Genomic DNA, 23,086 nt, shown 5'->3' with positions numbered 1-23,086 from the left:
AGGAGATCTAACTGATTGCCATAATTACAGAGGCCTCACACTTACGTAAAATATTATCATTATTATTATTATTAATATTATTATTATTACTGGCTAAGCTACAACCTTAGTTGGAAAAGCAAGATGCTATAAGCCCAAGGGCTCCAACAGGGAAAAATAGCCCAGTGAGGAAAGGAAATTAGGAAATAAATAAACGATATAAGTAATGAAAATTAAAATAAAATATTTTAAAAACATTAACAACATTTAAACAGATATTTGATATATAAACTACAAAAGGACTCATGTAAGCCTGTTCAACATAAAAACATTTGCTGCGAGTTTGAACTTTTGAAGATCTACTGATTCAACTACCTGATTATGAAGATCATTCCACAACTTGGTCACAGCTGGAATAAAACTTCTAGAGTACTGTGTAGTAATGAGCCTCATAATGGAGAAGGCCTGACTATTAGAATTAACTGCATACCTAGTATTACGAACAGGATGGAATTGTCCTGGGAAGATCTGAATGCAAAGGATGGTCAGAATTATAAACAATCTTATGCAACATGCATAATGAACTAATTGTACAACAGAGCCAGAGATTAATATCTAGATCAGGAAAAAGAAATTTAATAGACAGGAATAAGAAATTTAATAGACCTTAAATTCCTGTCCAACAAATTAAGATGAGAATCAGCAGCTGAAGACCAGACATGAAAACAATACTTGAACCAAAGTAAAATGAAAGAATTGAAACACTTCTTCAGAATAGATTGATCAACAAAAATCTTGAAAAACTTTCTCAATAAGCCAATTTTTTGTGCAATTGAAGAAGACATAGACCTAATGTGTTTCTCAAAAAGTAAATTTGTTGTTGAGAATCACACCTAAAATTTTAAGTCATACAGAGTTAAAGAAACATTATCAATGCTGAGATCAGGATGTTGAGGAGCCACGGTCCTTGACCTACTTACAATCATACTTTGAGTTTTGTTAGGATTTAACTTCATACCCCATAATTTGCACCATGCACTAATTTTAGCTACATCTCTAACAAGGGATTCAGCAACCCCATATCTACATTCAGGAGATGGAATTGATGTAAAGAGAGTGGCATCATCTGCATATGCAACAAGCTTGTTTTCTAGACCAAACCACATGTCATGTGTATATAGTATGAAAAGTAATGGGCCAAGAACACTACTCTGAGGAACACCAGATATCACATTCCTATACTCACTATGGTGCCCATCAACAACAACTCTTTGCGATCTATTACTTAAAAATTCAATAACGATGCTAAGAAACGACCCACCCACTCCTAACTGTTTGAGTTTAAAAACAAGGGTCTCATGATTAACACGGTCAAAGGCAGCACTAAAATCAGGGCCAATCATACAAACTTCCTGACTACAACCAAGGGATTTCTGTACAGCATTGGAGATTGTAAGAAGGGCATCACATGTTCCAAGGCTTTTACGAAAACCAAATTGCAAACTAGGGAATAGATGATTACCTTCAGCAAACCTATTAAGGCGTTTTGCCAAAAGACGTTCAAAGACTTTAGATAATATGGGAGTTATGGAAATTAAGCAATATATAATCAGTTGGACTTAAGCTACCACAAACATTTACATAGTGGAGTAACATTACCAACTCTCCAACAAGTGCTAAGAGCTCCTCTTTTTGCTAATGCTCAAAATAACATAACTTTGGAGCTAAGAAATCTGCAGTCTTTATAAAAAACAAAGGAAAAATAGCATTTGGATCTACATCTCCTTAAGCATCAAGGTCCATCAACAGAGCTTTAATTTCACGAGATTGAAAAGCTAAACTAGTTAATTTAGCATCAGGAAATCGGGAATGAGGAAGTTCGAGTTTCTCATAACTCTGTTTGCTGTCAAACACATCTGCCAAAAGGGTTCCCTTTTCCTTTGGACAGTGAGTGACAGAGCCATCTGGTTTAAGTAAAGGAGGAACTGTTGCATCTACACCAAAGAGTGCAGATTTAAGGGTAGTCCACCACTTATGCTCCTGGGTTGTACCAGAAAGGGTTTATTTTATGGTTAAATTGTATTCCTATTCAGTTGAAGCATAAACTCTCTGAGCAAAAGTTCTAAGCTGAGTATAGTTATTCCAGGTCAAATCTACCATTCCAAAGATGATAGGCCTCCTGCTTCTCCAAATAAGCATGTCTACAATCATCATTGAACCATGGTTTGTCCTTCACTCGGTACCTTAGCACATGAGAAGGGATTCGCCTATCAATTATGTTGACTAGATTCTCATTCAAAGGGACAACAGGATCAACACTACTATAAAATTGTGACCAATTCAAGCCCAAAAGATCATGCAAAATCTCATTCCAGAGTGCTTGAGATTTCATATAAATCTTACATGAGTACGATACATCAGGGGACAGGCTGCTCAGTCTTCACTACTAATGAAATCAAGGCATGTCCAAACTGGATAACCAACCTTATTTGTTATAACACCAGGTGAGTCAGTGTATACAAGGTCCAAGCAGTTACCAGACCTGTGAGTAGCTTCACTTAGGATTTTCTCACAGCCTGATTCAGAGGCAAAGTCTAAAGCTCAGTAGGAGAAACAGAATTTAACCAATCCCTTTGGTGAGCACTGAAATCACCAACAAAGACAAAAGAGGCCTTTTTATCATCTTTTTGTATCTTAGCCATAATGGTAAGATGACAATCAAAGATAGAATCATCCATGTCTGGATTCTGGTAGATCGAACACAAACAGAAGTTGTTATGCCTGCCATAAACTTTTATTACCCGAATCTCATGACATCCACATTCATAGCAGGACTTATGAGAAGCAGGGTATTCAGTCCTAATCTACACCACTATTCTCCTGGCCCTTAGGGATGGCATCGCGTTTCAACATTAGTGGCTTCTTAAAACCAGTTATAAGGAGCTCAGGTAAGTGCCTCATATTAGAAACCAAAGTTTCTGAGCACAAAAGAATATCATACTGTCTGGACGCAACTGTAAGGTCTTGAATATTTGCATGAAGACCACGAATATTGCAATACAGTAGACGACATTGACGAAATCTAGGACGTACTGGTATCGGATTTTGCTCAATATCTCCAGACAGCATAAGAATTAATGGTAATAAAAATGATACATCATACTTAAAAACTAAATTAACAAGAATGATAACAAAAACAATAGGTACAGAAATAGGGATAAAATGAATGATCAAACCCATAGACTATAGAAAAAAAGTCGGAAAAACTGGTTAACATGGAGGAGCCGATACACCATGCAAGGCTAAATACCCTCCAGGATAGCCACTTCAACTGAAGGGAAGACAGTAAGGATGGTTTTGAAAAGAAAAAGAATCAAATAAGGAAAAGATTTCCTCTTGATAAACCACCAGGCATCCACGGCATACCTATTAAGCCTGCCCAACACGCCATTTAAAAACAACAAGAGGAAGAAAAAAAATAAGATAGAATAGTGTGCTCGAGTGTACCCTCAAGCAAGAGAACTCTAACCAAACTCTAACATCCTTCTTTTACTTTGCATAATACTTATCCAGTAACCAACTTTTGTTTGTATTTAAGTAACAATTCATTTTGGTTTACTTCATCTGTTAGTACATGGAGATCAAAATTCCTTTCCTTCAAGGGTTATTGCAGGATCATGACTCATTTCTCTTTGTAGCATGCATTGAAGTCTAACTTGCAGGGACAATCAGATTAAGAACTTCAGAAATATGGACTCCTATGTATCCCCGTTTATTAACCATGGTGTCATCAATAATGAATAACTTAAGACTGCTTACTGTGGTGTGAATCGGTAACTGTGAGCGCTGGTGTTTGTGTGCTTGCTTGGCAACATTGAGACTCTAACACTGTAACGGCTTGGCTAACACCTTGCCACGACTTTAAGCCAAATAAAGCCAAAGCTCCAGCAACTGTGTTTGGTATTCCACAACTTATTCGGCTTATATTCATCATGGACAAGTTTCTGCGACCCAGCCTGATTGACGTGGACCCAGAATCACCGATGCGGAGGACAAATGGATAATGTGGCATGATAACTTTGAGGCGTTCTGTGTGGTCATCAATCTGGACTTAGATCCAGATAAGTTGGACCTGCTTTGTGCTTACCTATCTTGTAAACTGTTTAAGATCATTAAAAGTGCCACCATATACACCACAGCCGTAAGCCTGTTAAAGGCTAGATTTGTTAAACAGAAAAGTGAGATGTTTGCCAGATACAAATAAGCCACCTACAAGCAACAGAGTGGCGAGACTCAAGATGCTTTTTTGGATAACCTCAACGGTCTGGCCTCAAAATGTAGCTTCACTGATTGTACAGCCGCTCAGGCTGAAGAACTGGCCATCAGAGATTCATCTAATGTAATCCGACAGATTGTTAGAAAATTTATCCTTGGGCTTATCCACAGCTGTGAAACAAGCCCATGCACTAGAAATGGCTCTACTCAGCATCTTATGCAAGTGAAACCAACACCCCAGTGGCAGCATTGATAGATGAGCAGGCAAAACCCAAAATGGATCCCAACAGTTTTCTGATCAAAATAAGTGACTCCCCGAATTCAAGTGAGTGTGCTGCCACCGTCAGCGGTCAGAAGTGCTTCTTTTGTGGAAGATCTTTACATCTTAGAGCCCACTGCCCAGCCAAGAGAGCCTCGTATTTGAACTGTCAGAAGGTAGGTCATTATGCTCATGTCTGCAAGTCCCAAAGAAAACGATGGGACAATAATGGTAAATCAACTAACTCTAATCTTGTAGCTGGAGTAGCCCCAGACACCCTAACACAGTCCATCCCAGCTTCCATGACAGGAGTCGCTCTAGCTGGAGCTTCTCCTGCCCTATGAAACGTATACAGAACTGTCCTACCTGTAGAGCTGAACGGAGGCAAGGCTCTGGACGGGCTGTTTGACACTGGAGCATTTAAAAGCTTTATAGACGCCAAAGTTGCTAAGGCTATGAAGTCAGTGACTCGTTCTTCAGCCTGCAGCATAACCATGGCTAATGCCAAACAGACAGTGCAATTATGATTTAACTGTAAGTGGAAGAGTATACCTTGAGTTCTGTCAGCGCTTGATGGACGATTGTGTGGCTCCTATTGTTTTGGACTACTTCCTTCAGTTACACAGGCAAGGCAACGTAGACTTTGGTGGGCTAAGCATCCAATCACCTTGTGCTCTGATAGTGGCTCAAATTGAACTGCTAGCCATCTTCGACAATCTGACAGTCGACTGTCACCTGATACAGGTGAAATGCAGAAGGTATTCCAAAGAGGACTGAGTTCATCAAGAAAGAAGTAAAACGGCTGCCAGAGGAGGGCATCATCATATTGAGTCACAGTTTATGAAGAGCTCAAGTGGTGGTCGTTAATCAGAGTGACAAGAAAAGATTGGTCATAAATTACTCGCAAACCATAAACAGATTCACCAACCTGATTGCTTATCCTATTCCAGGGACCAACGAGATGATTGAGAAAATCTCTACTTACTGCTACTTCAGCTCCATACATTTGAAGGCTGTAGGTATGTAGTAGGTTGGCCAGGGCACCAGCTACCTGTTGAGATACTACCACTAGAGAGTTATGGGGTCCTTTGACTGGTCAGACAGTACTACATTGTATCCTTCTTTCTGGTTACAGTTAATTTTCCCTTTGCCTACACACACACCCCGAATAGTCTGGCCTATTCTTTACATATTCTCCTTTGTTCTCATACAACTGACAACACTGAGATTACCAAACAATTCTTCTTCACCCAACGGGTTACTGCACTGTTATTGTTCAGTGGCCACACTCCTCTTGGTAAGGGTAGAAGAGACTCTTTAGCTATGGTAAGCAGCTCTTTTAGGAGAAGGATACTCCAAAGTCAAACCATTGTTCTCTAGTCTTGGGTAGTGCCATAGCCTCTGTACCATAGTCTTCCACTGTCTTGAGATAGAGTTCTCTTGCTTGAGGGTACACTCGGGCACACTATTCTATCTTATTTCTCTTTCTCTTGTTTTATTAAAGTTTTTATAGTTTATATAGGAGATATTTATTTTAATGTTGTTACTGTTCGTTATATTTTATTTTTCTTGTTTCCTTTCCTCACTGGACTATTTTCCCTGTTGAAGCCCCTGGGCTTATAGCATCCTGGTTTTCCAACTGAGTTTGTAGCTTAGCAAGCAATAATAATAATAATAATAATAATAATAATAATAATATAGCAAGCAATAATAATAATAATAATAATCATAATAATAATAATATCATCAAATACCACTGAACATGTCTGATCGGAAATTCACCACGTTCGAAGCGAATGGAAGGCTGTTCAAATTCACACACTTGCCTTTTAGAGTAACCAATGGGGCTACCTGCTTTCAGCAAGTTCTTAACGAAATTATTGCCAAGGAGCAACTAGAGGGTACATTCACCTACATCGATGACATCATGGTCTGCAGTCGCACACAAGAAGAACACGACAGAAATCTGAAAAGCTTTCAAGAAACTGCGTAGAAGTATGGACTTACCATAAATGACAAGAAAAGTGTTTATGCTCAAACATCAATCTCGATTTTGGGCCATGTAGTGAATGATCACCAAGTCCTACCTGACCCGGAGAGAATGCGACCATTGCTGAAGATGAACCCTCCGGACAGTACCCCTAGTCTCAAAAGAACGTTGGGACTCTTTGTTCCCACTGTGCGAAGTATGTACCAAACTTCTCCCAGAAAATTCAAACTCTAGTCAAGGTGAAAACTTTCCCGACATCCAAATCTCCAGAACAAGCATTCGAACTTCACTAGCTGCTACAGATGATGAAGCAGTCTTTGTAGTCGAAACAGACGCCTCTGTTGACCCCAAGCCTCATTGACACAAGAAGGAAAACAAGTGGCTTTATTTTCTCGCTCGCTCTCAGACTCAGAGAAACGATAATCAGCAGTGGAATGCGAAACATGTACTATCATTAGAAGCCATCAAGAAATGGCGAAACTTTCTGCTTGGACGTAAATTCAGACTCATAAGTGATCAGCAGTCGGTGCGTTTCATGTTTGATGCCAAGAACCATGGCAAAATCAAAAATGAAAAAATAATGCGGTAGAGGCTGGAACTGAGCTGTTTCAACTTCGGCATCACATACAGACCTGGATCAGAGAACCAAGGATCAGACGCTCTCTCTTATGCCTCGGGATGTGTGGCTTCACTTACTTGTACTTAAGGAGATGAGTTGACTCGGTTTCATGAACACCTGTGTCATCCAGGAATCAGAATGATGGCCCACATTATAAGACAGAGAAACTTACCCTTTACCATTGAAGAAGCTCAGACTGTCATACGTAAATGTCAAACCTGTGCTAAGATTAAACCTAAGTTCTCCATAGAAACAGGAGCACTGATAAAAGCTACCAGGCCATTCGAGCGTCTGGCAATTGTCTTCAAAAGTCCGATGCCGTCCACCACAAAGAACAGATACATTCTCGACATAATCGGCGAGTAAAGCAGATTCCTGTTCGCCTTTGCAACAGAAGACACCTCAGTGAGTACTACCATTAAATGTTTGTCTACTCTCTTTTCAGTTTGGGGCCTGCCCGAGTACATTCATTCAAGACAGGGGACCTACTTTCATGTCTTCAGAGTACCTAAAGTTTCTTCATGACCGTGGAGTGGCTACAAGTTACTCGTCTACATATAACCCCTTTGGCAATGGCCAGATTGAGAGAGCCAATGGAACTTTGTGGTGCACCGTAAGGTTAGCTCTCGCTTCTCTCTCCCTCCCTATAGAAATGTGGGAGGCTGTCCTTGACCAAACACTACTCAGCATGAGGTCCCTTCTATGTGTCACTACGAATCAAACACAGCACGAGTGCATGTTCCTACACCCCAGGAAAGCAACATATGGGCAGGTGGCTCCATCATGGATGACAGAAAATGAGCAAGCTCTTCTAAAAAAAATGGTTAAGAAATCCAAGTACAAACCTGAGATCGAGAAAGTAAGACTCCTGCATGTCAACCCACAATGGGTTCGGGTTGCGCACCAAGACAGCAAGGAATCCACTGTGTTGACTCATCAACTGGCTCCTGCAGCTAAAGTATTGTCCAAAAACCTGCCACAATAAAGGAAGCTGTCACGTCTTCAACATGTGAGAGAATGGTAAGACTCCCATCAATCAAGGAACCCCCCTTCCACCTGGAGACCCCAGCCTGAGAACGTAAAGAAGTCACGTGAAGACAGAACAAGTCCAGAAGAAGGAGTCTGCAACTGAACTGCAACAAACCACAGAACCACTCACTCCAAAAAAGGCACAGTCGAAAGGAAGACCTGCAGAGACGGCAACCTCAGAGGCGCCTCAACGCACAAGTCGCACTAGGCACCCTCCTGGCTATCTCTCAGACTTTGTCCTAGGATATGAGTGGGAATAGTATGGGTGGTAAGTGTCCTTATGTCATTGTGTTCGTTATGGATTAGTAGTTATAAGGCCCATTGTTACCAATGAATTTTGTAATGCAAATGAGGTGAGCTTTGTGATGCAAGTGAGATGAGTTTAGTTATGGAATAAAATAAATACTAATGAGTTTTGTAATGCAAATGAGGTGAAATTCATAATGCCAATGAGGTGAGCTTTGTAATGCAAATGCGATGTGAGAAGAATTACAGTTGGTGTGAAATCTGAGTGAATTCATGCTTTATCAAGATGCTAATATGTACTGTACATTCTTCTTCTCAGAGGGGGTGAATGTGGTGTGAATTGGTAACTGTGAGCGCTGGTGTTTGTGTGCTTGCTTGGGAACATTGAGACTCTAACACTGTACCGACTTGGCCAACACCTTGCCACAACTTTAAGCTGAATAAAGCCAACATTCCAGCAACTGTGTTTGGTATTCCACACTTACCTCAATTCCTAATATATTCCAGACAGAACCACATGCTTTCACAAGTGATTTGATGGGGTTTGCAATGTATTTCTACCTTATAATTTTGTTAGATAATTAGATTTCCAAAAGCTACATCTAGACCCACATGCTTCCCTGGTGATAAATGGCCACCAAGCCCAAATAGCTGGCCATATTTCAGTGCAATCCAAATGCTTCCTCCAAATGTTTTGATGGAACATGCCAAAATTATGTTTCACCAACTCAAGGTTACACTTATAGTATTAAAAAACAAAACTGTAACAACTAGCCTACCAAGGATAAAGAAAATTACATGGTACCTACCAGACTTTTCATCAGAAAACCAGTGTATGGCTGATGTCATTTTCATTTTTGTTTCTTCAATACTTAATAATTGTACTTCATCAGCATTTGTTAGCTGCACAGGTATCTTCCAAAAAACTACATGGCCACTTATTGTAATCATCATCAAAATGCAGAACCTCTTATTTCCTTCATGAAATATGGGTATCCACTGAATTTCTGAAAGAGACAAAGAGAATTCAAAATTCCTATATCATTTGGACTTTCTACATTTAAATATTTTGAAAGAACAAATTTATTATTCTTTCATGCATGAAAACAGTAACTCAAATCTAAAGCTATTTTAAATATTTTTAATGAAAGTAATGAGATTTCTAATACAGACCTATTAGTGTTGGGATTATCCAAAAAGTCAAGAATACTTATTGAAAGAAAGCCTTAATCCTTTTGATGACAAGTAGTATAAACTTCCCACCCGATAGCCAAACCCTTCTCAGGTAGCAGTGCAAAATCAAAACAAAATATTTTGTTGTAAGTACTCTAACGTCATAAATTTCTATGCTAGAGATCTAATTTTGAATCCCTTTTTCAATTGAGTGAACTATATTTTACAACAATAACGATTCCCCTGAATTTATAACTAAAAATTTAAGTAATACATAGCAAAACATTTAATAGGTGAAAACTATTATAAACAGGAGTTTGAGTACCATGTATAATATTGCTATCTAGACAAATAAATTTACTTTCTATTGATGTATAGTTTGATATATTATGTATCTTTCTTGTACACCTAAATGATAAATACTACGTAAATATTCAGCGTAATCTCACGATTGATTCTCAAAGAAAAAAAGAATTTTGTTGTTAAATTTCTGCTATGATTAATGTATATAGTATACTGTATTGATACATTGTATAAGGTTATATGTCAGGAAAATCTATTTATTCTGTTATATAGTAAAAAATATACCATTGTATTTAAATTCATGTTATTTTTGTAAATAACATTTTAGTAACACTTTCTACACTTTTTTATTATAGCAACATTTGCTTAAATTTTTTCTTTATTTTTATATTTTGGGAATATTTTTGCTGAAAAATTTATTATGTATTGTATTTATATAGCTGTAAAAAGAAACAAAATTGGACCCTCTTTCATAGAAAATAATATTTGGATGCATAATCTAGCAGTCAGTTATGACAAAGTACAGGAAAGTTGTTTTTAATTTACTATTTATATTAACGTGGATAGAGTGTTTAGCTGAAAAAATACACTTTATAATGTTATATATATATATATATATATATATATATATATATATATATATATATATATATAACGGATTTTGAGCGAAGCGAAAAATCTATTTTTGGGTGAGATAGCCATGGCGTCCTGATGGAAGGTTCCTTTTTGGTAGCTTCCTTGGGTATATCACTACTAAATATTCCCAGAGAATTTAACCACAGGTTATCACAGAATTCTAACTTCTGGAGCGAGTATCCTAAAGGTTTCCCTTTTAAGACATCGTATATCAACAGGGGACGCATGTATTAACGCGCCACATAGCTATCTACACCCCAAACAGAGTTAACACTTCGGTGTGTAAGGGCGGAGAATAGCTGGGGAGCCGTTCCACAGCTAATCTCGTTCGTGGCTACTTTTGGTACTCGAGACGTAAACAAACGGGCGCCATTGCTAAATGACGTCACGTCCGTCGTCATCCTGAAGCCAGTTGCTTGCTGATCGCCATGATACAGCAGAGCAGGGTGGGACCTAAAAACTGGACGAAGTAGCAGGGAGGGTCCATCAGGACGCCATGGCTATCTCACCCAAAAATAGATTTTTCGCTTCGCTCAAAATCCGTTTTTTGGGCTCAAGCCATGGCGTCCTGATGGAAGAATACCAGAGAATCAATGTATCGTGGTAGATTTTCCCCTATTGGGTAAGTGCCAAAGGCTTTGAACAGGGTAGCATAGTAATCTTAATAAAAGAACCGTAGGGAAGAAACCTTCCTGCCCCCTTGGCAGTGAAGTTCCCACGGGCCATGCCGAGATCAAAGTGGTTATCAAAGGGCTATTCACCCTGCTAGAAGAACCTGAAGAACTTGGAGACAAGACTGAATGGTTGGCATTCGTATAGGAACATTCTCGAAGGCAGACGAGTGGTGGTTGGACACTGTATGTAGAGGAGAATAGTCTCGTCTCTAAGGTATAAAGAGTAAGTATTCGTATTGGAATATTACATTGCATAGGTGAATATATAATAAGGGTTGAGACCTTAGCATCTTCATTAACCATAAGGAAGGGGATAATAAAACTATGACAGACATGTATTTCATAGTATAAGTAGGAGCGGATTGAGACGCACAAGTAATAAAATAAGAATTTTATTTCACAATTGCATAAAATTTAAATGAATTGCAATAATATGCAAAGTTAATTTACAACAAATTATAATGTACATAGTAATAAAGACTTGCTCTTGAATCTGAAAGGGAATTTCAAATTTATTAGTAGGCACTCGTTCTCGAGTAACGTCAGTCTTTAATTAAAACACATCATGCTCTAGGCATGCGGCACTCGTGTGACGACTATGACATTTCACCTGGGATAAGAACAGTTATAAGAAAGCACTAAGTGTTTTCGACATCACTACGTATCGCTCGAGGGTCAACATAGGCACCCGAAGAGTTAGAGTCCCAAGTAACTCGCTGTTCTATGCAGAGTTAGGTGCAGGTTTCATAACACTACCTGCGGCTACCACAAAATGTTTGACTTCGTGCACTTGTTTCGCATAATGTTTGAAGAAAACACGCGAGGACTTCCAGCCTGTGAAACTTTTAAGGCTTTCGAAGTCCATACTCTGAAAGAAATTCAGAGACGATGCGACTTTTCTAGGATCGTGACCGGCGGGTGTACTGTCAGGATCCGCTCTGCAAATGAAGTAGGTGATTTTCGCTCTTAGTTGTTTCAGTGACAGGTCGCTGCCCGATGTTTCTCCTTTGAAGAGTTGGCCTCCACCAAAGTCCGAAGTTCTGCGAAGATAGACCTTGAGGCTCTCTACTGGGCATAGAGAGGCATCTTCCTTCAGGGGGCATATTCTCCAAGGGCCCCATCTTTTGGTGGGTAATTCGTTTTTGGCGAGAAACGTCGGATCCGGGAAGAGGGTAAGGTCTCATGAATCAGTAAACAGGATATGACCCTCTTCTCTTGATAATGCCACTATTTCGCTGACTCGGGCTCCTGAAGCAAGAGCAAAGAGAAATATAACTTTCTGAGTCAGATCCTTGAGAGGGCATGAATCATTATCCAAGTTGGAGGCGAAATGGAGCACCTTGTCCAATGACCAGGAGATCGGTTTCGGTGGGGGTGCTGGGCGTAGACGAGCGCATGCCTTCGGCAGTTTATTGAAGATGTCGCTGGACAGATCAATTTGGAAGGCATACAACAGTGGTCTAGTCAAGGCCGATTTGCAAGTAGAAATCGTATTGGCTGCTAAGCCCTGTCCATGAAGGTGAATAAAGAAGGACATGCAAAAATCAATGGTGATTTCCGTAGGATTTTTTGCCTTGACGAATGAGACCCATTTTCTCCAAGATGATTCGTATTGCCGTCTTGTGGATTCGGTCTTGTATTCCTCGAGGAAGTCTAGACTTTTCTTCGAGATCCCAAACCTCTTCTTCGCGTCTAGGGAGAGAAAATCATGAGATGAAGGTCCTTGATTTTCGATGATGAAGCGAAGACAGTCGACTTCTGTACTTGCTGGGAGAGAACTGGGCCCGGGAGAGGGATCAGCGTGGGCTGCAGCTCCGGGACCAGGGGGTACCAGTTGCTCCGGGACCACTTGGGAGCCACTAGGGCCGCTGTCCCTTTGAAGGTTCTCAGCTTGGAGAGGACTTTCAGCAGAAGGTTGGTGGGAGGGAACAGGTAGATCTTGGATCATCTGTTCCAATCCAGGGACATGGCATCCACTGCCTCTGCCTTGGGGTCCTCTTACGGGCCCACATATCGAGGAAGTTGATTGTTGTCGCTCGTTGCGAAGAGATCGATCTGAAGTTCCGGGACTTGGTGGGAGATGAAGGAGAATGATCTTGCGTCTAGAGACCATTCCGACTCTATCGGACTTGTCCGAGATAGAGCGTCCGCCGTCACGTTGCGGAATCCTTGTAGGTGAACTGCAGATAGGTGCCACTTCTTCCTCTCTGCCAGACGGAAGATTGTTAGAAGCACCTGATTTATCTGGGGCGATCTTGAGCCTTGGCGATTGAGACATCGAACTACCACCGAGTTGTCTAGGGTTAGACGAATATGGATCGAGGGAGGAGGGGAGAGTTTCTTCAGTGTTAGAAGGACCGCCATGGCCTCCAAGATATTGATGTGAAACGTCTTGAATAGTGGAGACCACGTGCCTTGAGCCTGTTTTTGGTGGGAGTGACCTCCCCAACCCTCCAGCGAAGCGTCCGTGTGGATGTTGAGTGATGAAGGTGGGTGTTGAAGAGGGATGGACCTTTTCAGGGCCTTTGCTTCCAACCACGGCTTGAGGAGAAGTCGAAGTCTGTTTGGGAGCCGTCTCTTGAGGTCTCTTCGAGCGATGGATGCAGAACGTCTCCAGACTCCCGCGGCATCCTTTAGTTGTGCACGAAGCACCGGGTTTGTCACTGAGGCGAACTGTAGAGAGCCTAGAACTCGTTCCTGCTGGCGTCTTGAGATCCGCTTGGATTTCAGTAGTCGCTTGACAGACCCTACTATTTCCTTCCTTTTCTTCTGGGGGATGGAAAGGCGGTGTGACTGAAGGTTCCACTGGATTCCTAACCATTGGAACTTCTGAGCTGGAGAGAGGCGAGATTTCTTCACGTTAATCTTGAATCCCAGGTGTTCTAGGTACTGGGTGACTTTGCTGCAGGATTTTAAACAATCCTCGGGCGATGGAGCCCAGACTAGCCAATCGTCGAGGTAGGCCATCACCTGGACGTCTCGGAGGCGGAGCTGTTGTACTATGGCGTCCGCTAGCTTTGTGAAGATCCGAGGGGCCACGTTGAAGCCAAAGGGCATGGCCCTGAAGGCGTAGCTTTTCCTTTGGAGTCGAAATCCTAGGTAGGAGGAAGCGTGATGGTTCATTGGAACGTGCCAGTAGGCATCCGCCAGGTCTATGGAGACCGTGTAAGAACCTCGAGGCAGAAGGGTCCTTATCTGTTGAAGAGTCAGCATCTTGAACTTGTCATTCGCTATGAACTTGTTGAGGGGGGATAAGTCCAGAATGACTTTGAGTTTGTCGGAGTCTTTCTTGGGGACGCAAAACAGTCTCCCTTGGAACCTGGTGGACTTTACCCTCCTTATCACCTTCTTGTTCAAGAGATCTAGGACATATTCTTCCAGAAGGGGGGTTGATCGTTGGAAGAATTGCTGGAAGGTTGGGAGTGGTTGACTCCAACTCCAGCCTAGACCTTTCTTGACGATGCTGTGTGCCCAGGGATCGAAGGTCCAACGATCCTGAAATTGGCGGAGTCTTCCTACCACCGGAAGCACTTCATTGCTTCTGGTGTCCCGAGGGCTTACTGCCTCGGCCGCTAGCTCCCTTTCCTCCTCTGCCTCTGGAGGGGCGGCGAGATGCGTCTCTGCTTGCACCCCTGTTTGAGCCTCTACCTTTGGGACGAAAGGTAGTTGTCCGTTGCTCAAAGGCAGAGGTGGAAACCGGTGACTGGGACAAAACCGGTTGGGTGACCAACTGAAAGGTCTGTTGTGGCTGAGCAGCCACTTGGGGAGTAGCGGGTCCCGGAAACTGTCGTCGCTGTTGACGTTGCTGGGGGTTTTGCTTGGAGGATTTCCTCTTAGGTTGAGGGCCATCGTCCTGGGAGGATTTCCTCTTTTTTGACATGCCCCACTTGTTGAGAAGGTTCCTATTCTCAGTGGCAGCCTTGTCAGTGATCTCTTTCACAAGATCAGAGGGGAAGAGGTGTTTACCCCAGATGTTGGAGGAAATCAGCCTCCGGGTTTCGTGTTTCACAGTGGCACTTGAGAACACGAATTCTCGACAGGCTCTCCGAGCCTTCATGAAGTGGTACAAGTCCTTCACCAGAGTCGCCATGTGCGATTTGGCGAGTACCATGTAGTGGTCGGGGGCTCTGGTGTCACCAGCCATGACATCAAGTTGTACCTGGAGGGACATGGATGCTGCGAGCCTTTCCTTCGTATCTTCTTCCCGACGAAGGAGATGGTCGTTGAGTTTCGGGAGGTCCTCGTTAAACTGACGTCCGGCTACGTCAGGATCTAACTTTCCCACCACGAAGGTATGCTGGATATCCTTCCAGTGTCGAGCGTCGGGGGGAGTTACCATGGAGAAGGGTCTGCACTCCTCCAGTGCAGGGCAGGGTTTTCCTTCTTCCACAGCCTTGTGGCACGCAGCGAAGGCCTTTTCCGTGAAGGGAAGGACTGCGTCGTCGGGTGCGACGTAAGTAGGGTGCTTCTTGCTCAGGGCCGGAAGCTTAGAGCAGGTAAAACCTCTACTTTTGAACGCGATGGCTAGCATAGCCTGAGCCTTCGAGAGATCGAACACTATCACCTCCTTGGGTTCGGTCTCTTCTTTAGAGGCAGGTTCAGAACGAAGCCGGACGTAACAGTCCGGGTAAGCCTCAAAGTTCGGGAAGAACTCCACTTCTTCCAGGGGGACCGTGCCGATCTTATCGCTGATAAAGATCCTGCCGGTCGCGATAACCATATGCTCGGCATACCTCCAAGGGTTGGCATGTGAGCATGCAGGGAGGTCCTTAACCGAGATCTTCTTCGGTTCTTTGGACCCTCCCATGGACCTGATGAACTCATGAGTCACTTGAAGTTTCTCTTCCATAAGGGCTTTAATCATCCGGAACATCTCTTGGGCGGATGAGATGGGTTCCGGGGTAGCGGAGGTAGACGGGAGAGACACTTCCGTCGGTGTAGGAGTAGGGGCGGTGATGGAAGGCGGAGCGACCTCCTGCTCCGACTCGGTGTATTCCACCTGGTCCTCTTCATCTTCCGCGCCTTGGGCCATGAGGGTCTTCTCCGTGTCCTCCGAAATATCCGACATGTGTTCATCGTTCTCGGAATCCAGGCGACACTCGTGCATGGACTGGGCCATGACTACGTCGGGTTCCACCGGGATCTGGACGGTGGGGATCTGGTCTTTGGGTACCACAGAATCAGGGGAGGCCTTTGGGAACAATAAGGCCCTCATATCTTCAGTGGCAAGGTATGGTCCAGTGGCGTTCTTCTGGAAGCCACGCACCCACTTGCGTAGCTTATCCCGAGAAGCGTCCCTGATCTCCGCTGAGGGAGGGTTATGAAAAGCATCGACCAGGCGATCCTGGCAGACCATACAGTTCTGCGGGTCCCAGAACTTCAGATCCCCTTTCTTGTTGGCACAAGGGGCGTGGGTCCTACACGCCGTATGCCCATAGAAGTGCGGGCGCTTCACTGCACAGAAGCCGTGGTCACACTTCATCTGCTCCTCCTGTAAAAGAAAGAGAATATGAGTATGGGGGGGGGTCATAAGAATGACTCTTAAACTAAAGTTAAATATTAATCATTAATTTTAACTTGACAATAGGTGTGATGCACAGAGGATAGGCTGAGAGAGGAGGATAGGTACATACTCCGTGTATCTCGCCCGGCTGGTTACCGTAACCTTCATCCATGGACAATCCAAAGTGACCGAAGGCACAGGATAGAATTCAACATAGAATGCCCGTAGGGCAGTGGGAATTCTATTGGAAATTGTCAAGGATATAAGGCTAGGACTGAGGCCACTCAGTTCCAGAATTGGGGACTAGAAGATCCCATAGGGTAACGGTTTCCGGCAACCAGCCGTGCTAAGATACACACAGCATGCTGGAAATCTGTGATGTGCAAGAAGACAGCATGATTACTAATAGAACGGTAATAAAATACCGATCCATTTACGTAAACAAGTCATCTGGTTGCAGTGTAGGGCTATCAATATCAGATGATAGCTAGTAGAAGGGGGTGCAAGTCGTCTTGACGCCTCCGGAAGGTTCCGGCAGACCGCCGGCACGCCGGAGGCCGCTCCAGCAGAGTTTCTGGCATTAGGGAAGACAACATAGAAGTCAAGAGCAATACCAGGGTGGCGGCCGCCGGCACTGCGGCGGCACGCCGGCAGGGAGCGGCGGCTCCGGCAGCCGTAGGTAGCCGGCTTGGTGACAGGGACAAGGGTGGTTATAGCAGAACCGAACTGCCGGCAGAGGATGCCGGCACTCCGGGGGCCGGCCGGTGGACGGACGACCAAGGCTATGAGGAAGGAGGGGGAGGCCATCGGCTGGAAGCCGGCGGCAGGCGGCAGTCCCCCGGCACACGGAGGACTGGCGGCCCAGAGGTAAGGGATAAGTCACCAAGGTAGGAGGTGGGTATCGCCGACAGTGGAGGTGGCAAGGGACCGGCACCAGGATAGTGAAAAAGACAGAAGGAGGGATGTAGGGGGTCCGGCCACGGACCCCAAGACATCCCACCTGAGAGGGTGTACCCATGATAGAGACTAGCCCTATCACCCAGAAGCAGGGGCCGCAGAGGACCGGGAGCTAAGGTAGCCCAAGGGAGGGCTAGGGAACACCCAAGAGGGGGGGGGGGACCCCTGCAGACAGAACACATCCAGTGGCTAACCCCATAGGACACTATGAAGGGTATATGTACCAGAGCGGACTGCACATAGGAGCTCAAGGTAGCCCTAACACTCCACCCTAAGGAGGAGTTGTAGGACAGGGGACAGATGTGTATAGACTAACCTAAGTATAGGCTAGGCCATACAAGAGATAGGTGGGGAGGGGAGAAGAGAAGGGTCTTCTGTGGAGGAGGTTCTGTACCAGAGCGGCCACCGAGGAAGGGAGGACACTCCCTAGCCTAAGGTAAGGCAGCTTGTCTGAAAACGGTGCATGGGTATCGTTTCAGCAAGGTACACAACAAACCCCTCCAAAACCTAACCTAGAGCAGGGATGTTACATCCTGAACTAGGAAGGATGGAAGACGTATCGCTATTGCAGGGATGGTCGGAGACCTAACCCCAGCAATAGAGGAAGGACTAGTCGTTCCTCATTCTCGGACGCAACCCTAAGGGGGAATCATTCCCTTAGGGAGGACAGAGAAGCGATATAATACTCTGATAAGAGCTTGATCCCCTTACGTGGTAGGGGGAGCAAGGTTATGCAGAGGGGATGCCCTAAGGCAGGGGATGAAGGAAGCATATAGGGGTCCTACGTGTAGGTTAGGTTAGAAAGACTCACTATCTAACCTGTCCCTTATATGGTCCCTGAAGGCGAAAACACTTGCATCACAGTCAAAAGTATTGTAAAATAATGCCACTATCTTCATAATTAACCTAGGATCACTGATAAATATCATGCATGAACACTGATATAGGCGCTCTGGCCTAGGGGCTATAGTAGCCAACTGGTATGGGGTCAGTCGATGACCGATAAAAAAGCGTCAAAACACGATATAAAAGTTCCTAGCTATGAAGACTAAATAACTAATAGTATCGATTAGTTAAAGAGGCCGGAAAAAACGCTGTTGAGGCTAACTAAATAAGGCATGCAAACAACAGCGACGCCATAAATGGCGGGTCCGGTCGAGGCACAGCTCTGCCACAAAACATCAAATATCTCGAAAAGTAAAATTTACTTTACGGTCAGAGCTTAATTAAACAATACTGGAACCTTGTACTCAACTTTCCAGAAGAAGGCGAGGCCGAAGGTAGCGACATGACGAAGATGCAGGTTGATGAAAAGAGCGTAGGGAAAATCCGTCTGAGTAAGGCAAGCTACTAGCAGAAGGATGGAGACGGACGTGACGTCATTTAGCAATGGCGCCCGTTTGTTTACGTCTCGAGTACCAAAAGTAGCCTCGAACGAGATTAGCTGTGGAACGGCTCCCAGCTATTCTCCGCCCCTACACACCGAAGTGTTAACTCTGTTTGGGGTGTAGATAGCTATGTGGCGCGTTAATACATGCGTCCCCTGTTGATATACGATGTCTTAAAAGGGAAACCTTTAGGATACTCGCTCCAGAAGTTAGAATTCTGTGATAACCTGTGGTTAAATTCTCTTGGAATATTTAGTAGTGATATACCCAAGGAAGCTACCAAAAAGGAACCTTCCATCAGGACGCCATGGCTTGAGCCCAAAAATATATATATACTGTATATATGTATATATTTATGATAAATTTTGCACATATAGACATGTTTTTCATATTAAAATAAGCCATATATTTTTGATACATTAATGACTGGATTCTCTTAATGACCTCGGGATAAGAGTCCCAGGCGAAATCTCACAAAGACAACAGCTTCTGACCGGCCGGGAATTGAACTCTGGTCCAGGAAACTTGTATAAACAGTGATTTATCACTTGACCAAGTGGTAAGTCCCTGTTCATACAAGTTTCCTGGACCATGGTTTGATTCCCGGCCAGTCAGAAGCTGTTGTTTTTGTGTGATTTCACCTGGAGCTCTTATCCCGAGGTCATTAAACGGATTTTGAGCGAAGCGAAAAATCTATTTTTGGGTGAGATAGCCATGGCGTCCTGATGGAAGGTTCCTTTTTGGTAGCTTCCTTGGGTATATAAACTACTAGATATTCCCAGAGAATTTAACCACAGGTTATCACAGAATTCTAACTTCTGGAGCGAGTATCCTAAAGGTTTCCCTTTAAGACATCGTATATCAACAGGGGACGCATGTATTAACGCGCCACATAGCTATCTGCACCCCACATAGAGTTAACACTTCGATGTGTAGGGGCGGAGAATAGCTGGGGAGCCGTTCCACAGCTAATCTCGTCCGTGGCTACTTTTGGTACTCGAAACGTAAACAAACGGGCGCCATTGCTAAATGACGTCACGTCCGTCCTCCTTCTGAAGCCAGTTGCTTGCCGATCACCATAATACAGCAGGACAGGGTGGGACCTGAAAGGCTGGACGAAGTAGCAGGGAGGGTCCATCAGGACGCCATGGCTATCTCACCCAAAAATAGATGGAAGAATACCAGAGAATCAATGTATCGTGGTAGATTTTCCCCCTTTAGTGTAAGTGCCGAGGGCTTTGAATAGAGTAAGCATGGTAATCTTGATAGAGGTACCGTGGGGCTGAAACTCCCTGCCCCCCTTGGCAGAGAAGTCCCAACGGACCATGCTGAGGATCAAAGTGGTTCTTGAAGGGCTACCCACCTTGCGGGGAGAACGTGAAGAACTCGGAGACAAGACAGCATGGTTGCTATTCGTATAGGAACATTCTCAAAAAACAGACAAGTGGTGGTTAGGCACTGTATATTGTAAAGGAGAACAGTCTGGTCTCGAAGGTATAGCGCAAGTAAGTATTCAGTTAGGAATATTACATAGCATGGGTGAGTATATAATATGGATTGAACCAATTATCTTCATCTTTTTTATAGAGGAAAAGGGGGAAGGATAATGAAACTATGACAACCATGTATTTCATAGTATAAGTAGGAGCGGATTGAGACGCACAAGTAAATAAAATAGAAATTTTATTTCACAATAGCAGAATATGGTAATAAATGCAATAAAGGATGTAAAGGTATTTACAATAAATTATAATGTACATAGTAATGAAACACTTCGCTCTTGAATCTGAAAGAAAATTTCAAATTATTAGAAAGCACGGGTTCCAGAGGAACATTAGTCTTTTAAAAGAAAAAATACATCGTGCACTAGGCATACAACACTCATGTGACGACTATGACATTTCACCTGAGAGAAGAACAGTCTATGAAAAACACTAAGTGTCTTTGAATTCACTACGTATCACGCGAGGGTCAACATAGGCACCCGAGGAGTTAGAGTCCCAAGTAACTCACAGTTCTATGCAGAGTTAGGTGCAGGTTTCATAACACTACCTGCGGCTACCACGAAATGTTTGACTTCATGCACTTGTTTCGCGTAATGCTTGAAGAAAACATGCGAGGATTTCCAGCCTGTGAAACTCTCGAGGCTTTCGAAATCCATACTCTGAAAGAAATTCAGAGACGATGCGACTTTTCTAGGATCATGACCTGCGGGTGTACTGTCAGGATCCGCTCTGCGAATGAAGTAGGTGATCTTCGCTCTTAGTTGTTTCAGTGACAGGTCGCTGCCCGATGTTTCTCCTTTGAAGAGTTGGCCTCCACCAAAGTCAGAAGTTCTACGAAGATAGACCTTGAGGCTCTCTACTGGACATAGAGAGGCATCTTCTTTCAGGGGGCAGATTCTCCAAGGGCCCCATCTTTTGGTGGGTAGTTCGTTTTTAGCGAGAAACGTCGGATCCGGGAAGAGGGTAAGGTCTCCTGAGTCTGTAAACAGAATGTGACCCTCGTCCCTTGATAATGCCACTACAGTGATACCTCTGGATACGAAAGTTTCTGCTTACGAAAAATTCAGGATGCGAAAAGTGATTCGAAGATTTTTATGCCCCAGGATACGGATAAAATTTCAGGATACGAAAACCTTACGAGATCCCAACTCTTCGCCGAGAGTAATTTTAAAAAGCGCGCGCCGCCTGACTTTGAACTTGGGTAAACTCACTTACAGCCTCCCGCTCACCCATTGGTTATCTCCCTACTCAGACGCTAGCTGACGCCATAAGATCCTGCTTTCCTATTGGTCGGCAACTATCCCAGCTTGCCTACGCACGGGCGTTCATCTCTCTCTCTCTCTTTTCGTTCCGACCGTGGTATCGTTAACAGACATTGTGTGCTTTCGCTTGTTTGACTTAGTGTTTACAGTACATTCGTATGCCACGTGTTATCGTTAATAAACATTCGTTACTGTGCACTGTACTGTATTAGTGTTTACTATACATAGACTGTATATAACGTTACGTAGTGTATTATATTACGTATTACTGTAGCCATGGGTCCCAAGAATGTTGCCGAAGGAAAGAAGAAGAAGACCATGCTCTCGATGGAGACGAAACTTGAAATCGTAAAAAAGTACGAGTCTGGCATGCGTTTAAGTGCGATCGCCAAGGAGCATGGCCGGAATCCGTCTACGATAGGCACCATCCTGAAGCAGAAGGCGGCCATCAAAGCAGCAACACCTTCTAAGGGCGTCACTATTTTCTCCAACAAGAGAACGCACGTGCATGACGAGATGGAGAGGCTGCTTCTTGTGTGGATCAAGGACAAAGAGATCTCAGGAGACACCATCACTGAGACTACAATTTGCCAGAAGGCCTCCGCCATTTTCGGTGATCTCGTGCGTGCTCAGGCCGAAGAAGGAGCAGGAGAAGGAACATCTCAGCAGGAACCCCCAGAGTTCAAGGCGTCTCATGGGTGGTTCGAGAAGTTCAAGAAAAGGACTGGCATCCATTCAGTGGTACGGCATGGGGAGGCAGCCAGCTCGGACACGAAGGCCGCCGAAGCCTTTGTTAAAACGTTCGACGAGTTGACTCTGCAGGAAGGCTACAGTTCGCAGCAAGTTTTCAATTGCGACGAAACTGGGCTTTTCTGGAAGAAAATGCCTCGTCGGACGTTCATCACGGCGGAGGAGAAGAGGCTACCCGGACATAAGCCTATGAAGGACAGGCTTACCCTTGCTTTTTGTGCAAACGCCAGTGGGGACTGCAAGATAAAGCCCCTGCTGGTGTACCATTCAGAAAATCCCCGAGCCTTCAAAGCCCACAAAGTCATTAAGGAGAACCTTCCCGTGATGTGGAAGGCGAATGCAAAAGCCTGGGTAACGAGGCAACTGTTCATTGATTGGGTGAATGTCTGCTTCGGTCCGACTGTCCGAAAATATTTGGAAGAAAAGCACCTCCCTATGAAATGTCTGCTGGTGTTGGACAATGCTCCAGCTCACCCTCCTGGCCTCGAGGAATATCTTCTGGCCGAGTATTCCTTCATAAAGGTCCTGTATCTACCGC

The 23,086-nt window shown here is 44.0% G+C and overlaps 1 protein-coding gene across 1 annotated transcript in view; it reads right to left on the bottom strand.

The window, feature by feature from the left end:
• LOC137627228 (general transcription factor 3C polypeptide 4-like) overlaps window positions 1–23,086 on the bottom strand; it is a 386,672-nt gene that overhangs the window by 220,741 nt on the left and 142,845 nt on the right. The window contains exon 4 of the mRNA XM_068358312.1: window positions 9,207–9,404. Coding sequence (XP_068214413.1) covers window positions 9,207–9,404 — 198 coding nt within the window. The remainder of the gene's footprint in view (window positions 1–9,206; window positions 9,405–23,086) is intronic.

Source organism: Palaemon carinicauda, chromosome 2 (genome assembly GCF_036898095.1).
Source record: "Palaemon carinicauda isolate YSFRI2023 chromosome 2, ASM3689809v2, whole genome shotgun sequence".
Taxonomy (NCBI): domain Eukaryota; kingdom Metazoa; phylum Arthropoda; class Malacostraca; order Decapoda; family Palaemonidae; genus Palaemon; species Palaemon carinicauda.
Note: the sequence above shows the minus strand (reverse complement) of the source record. Positions and strands in the feature narration are given on the sequence as shown.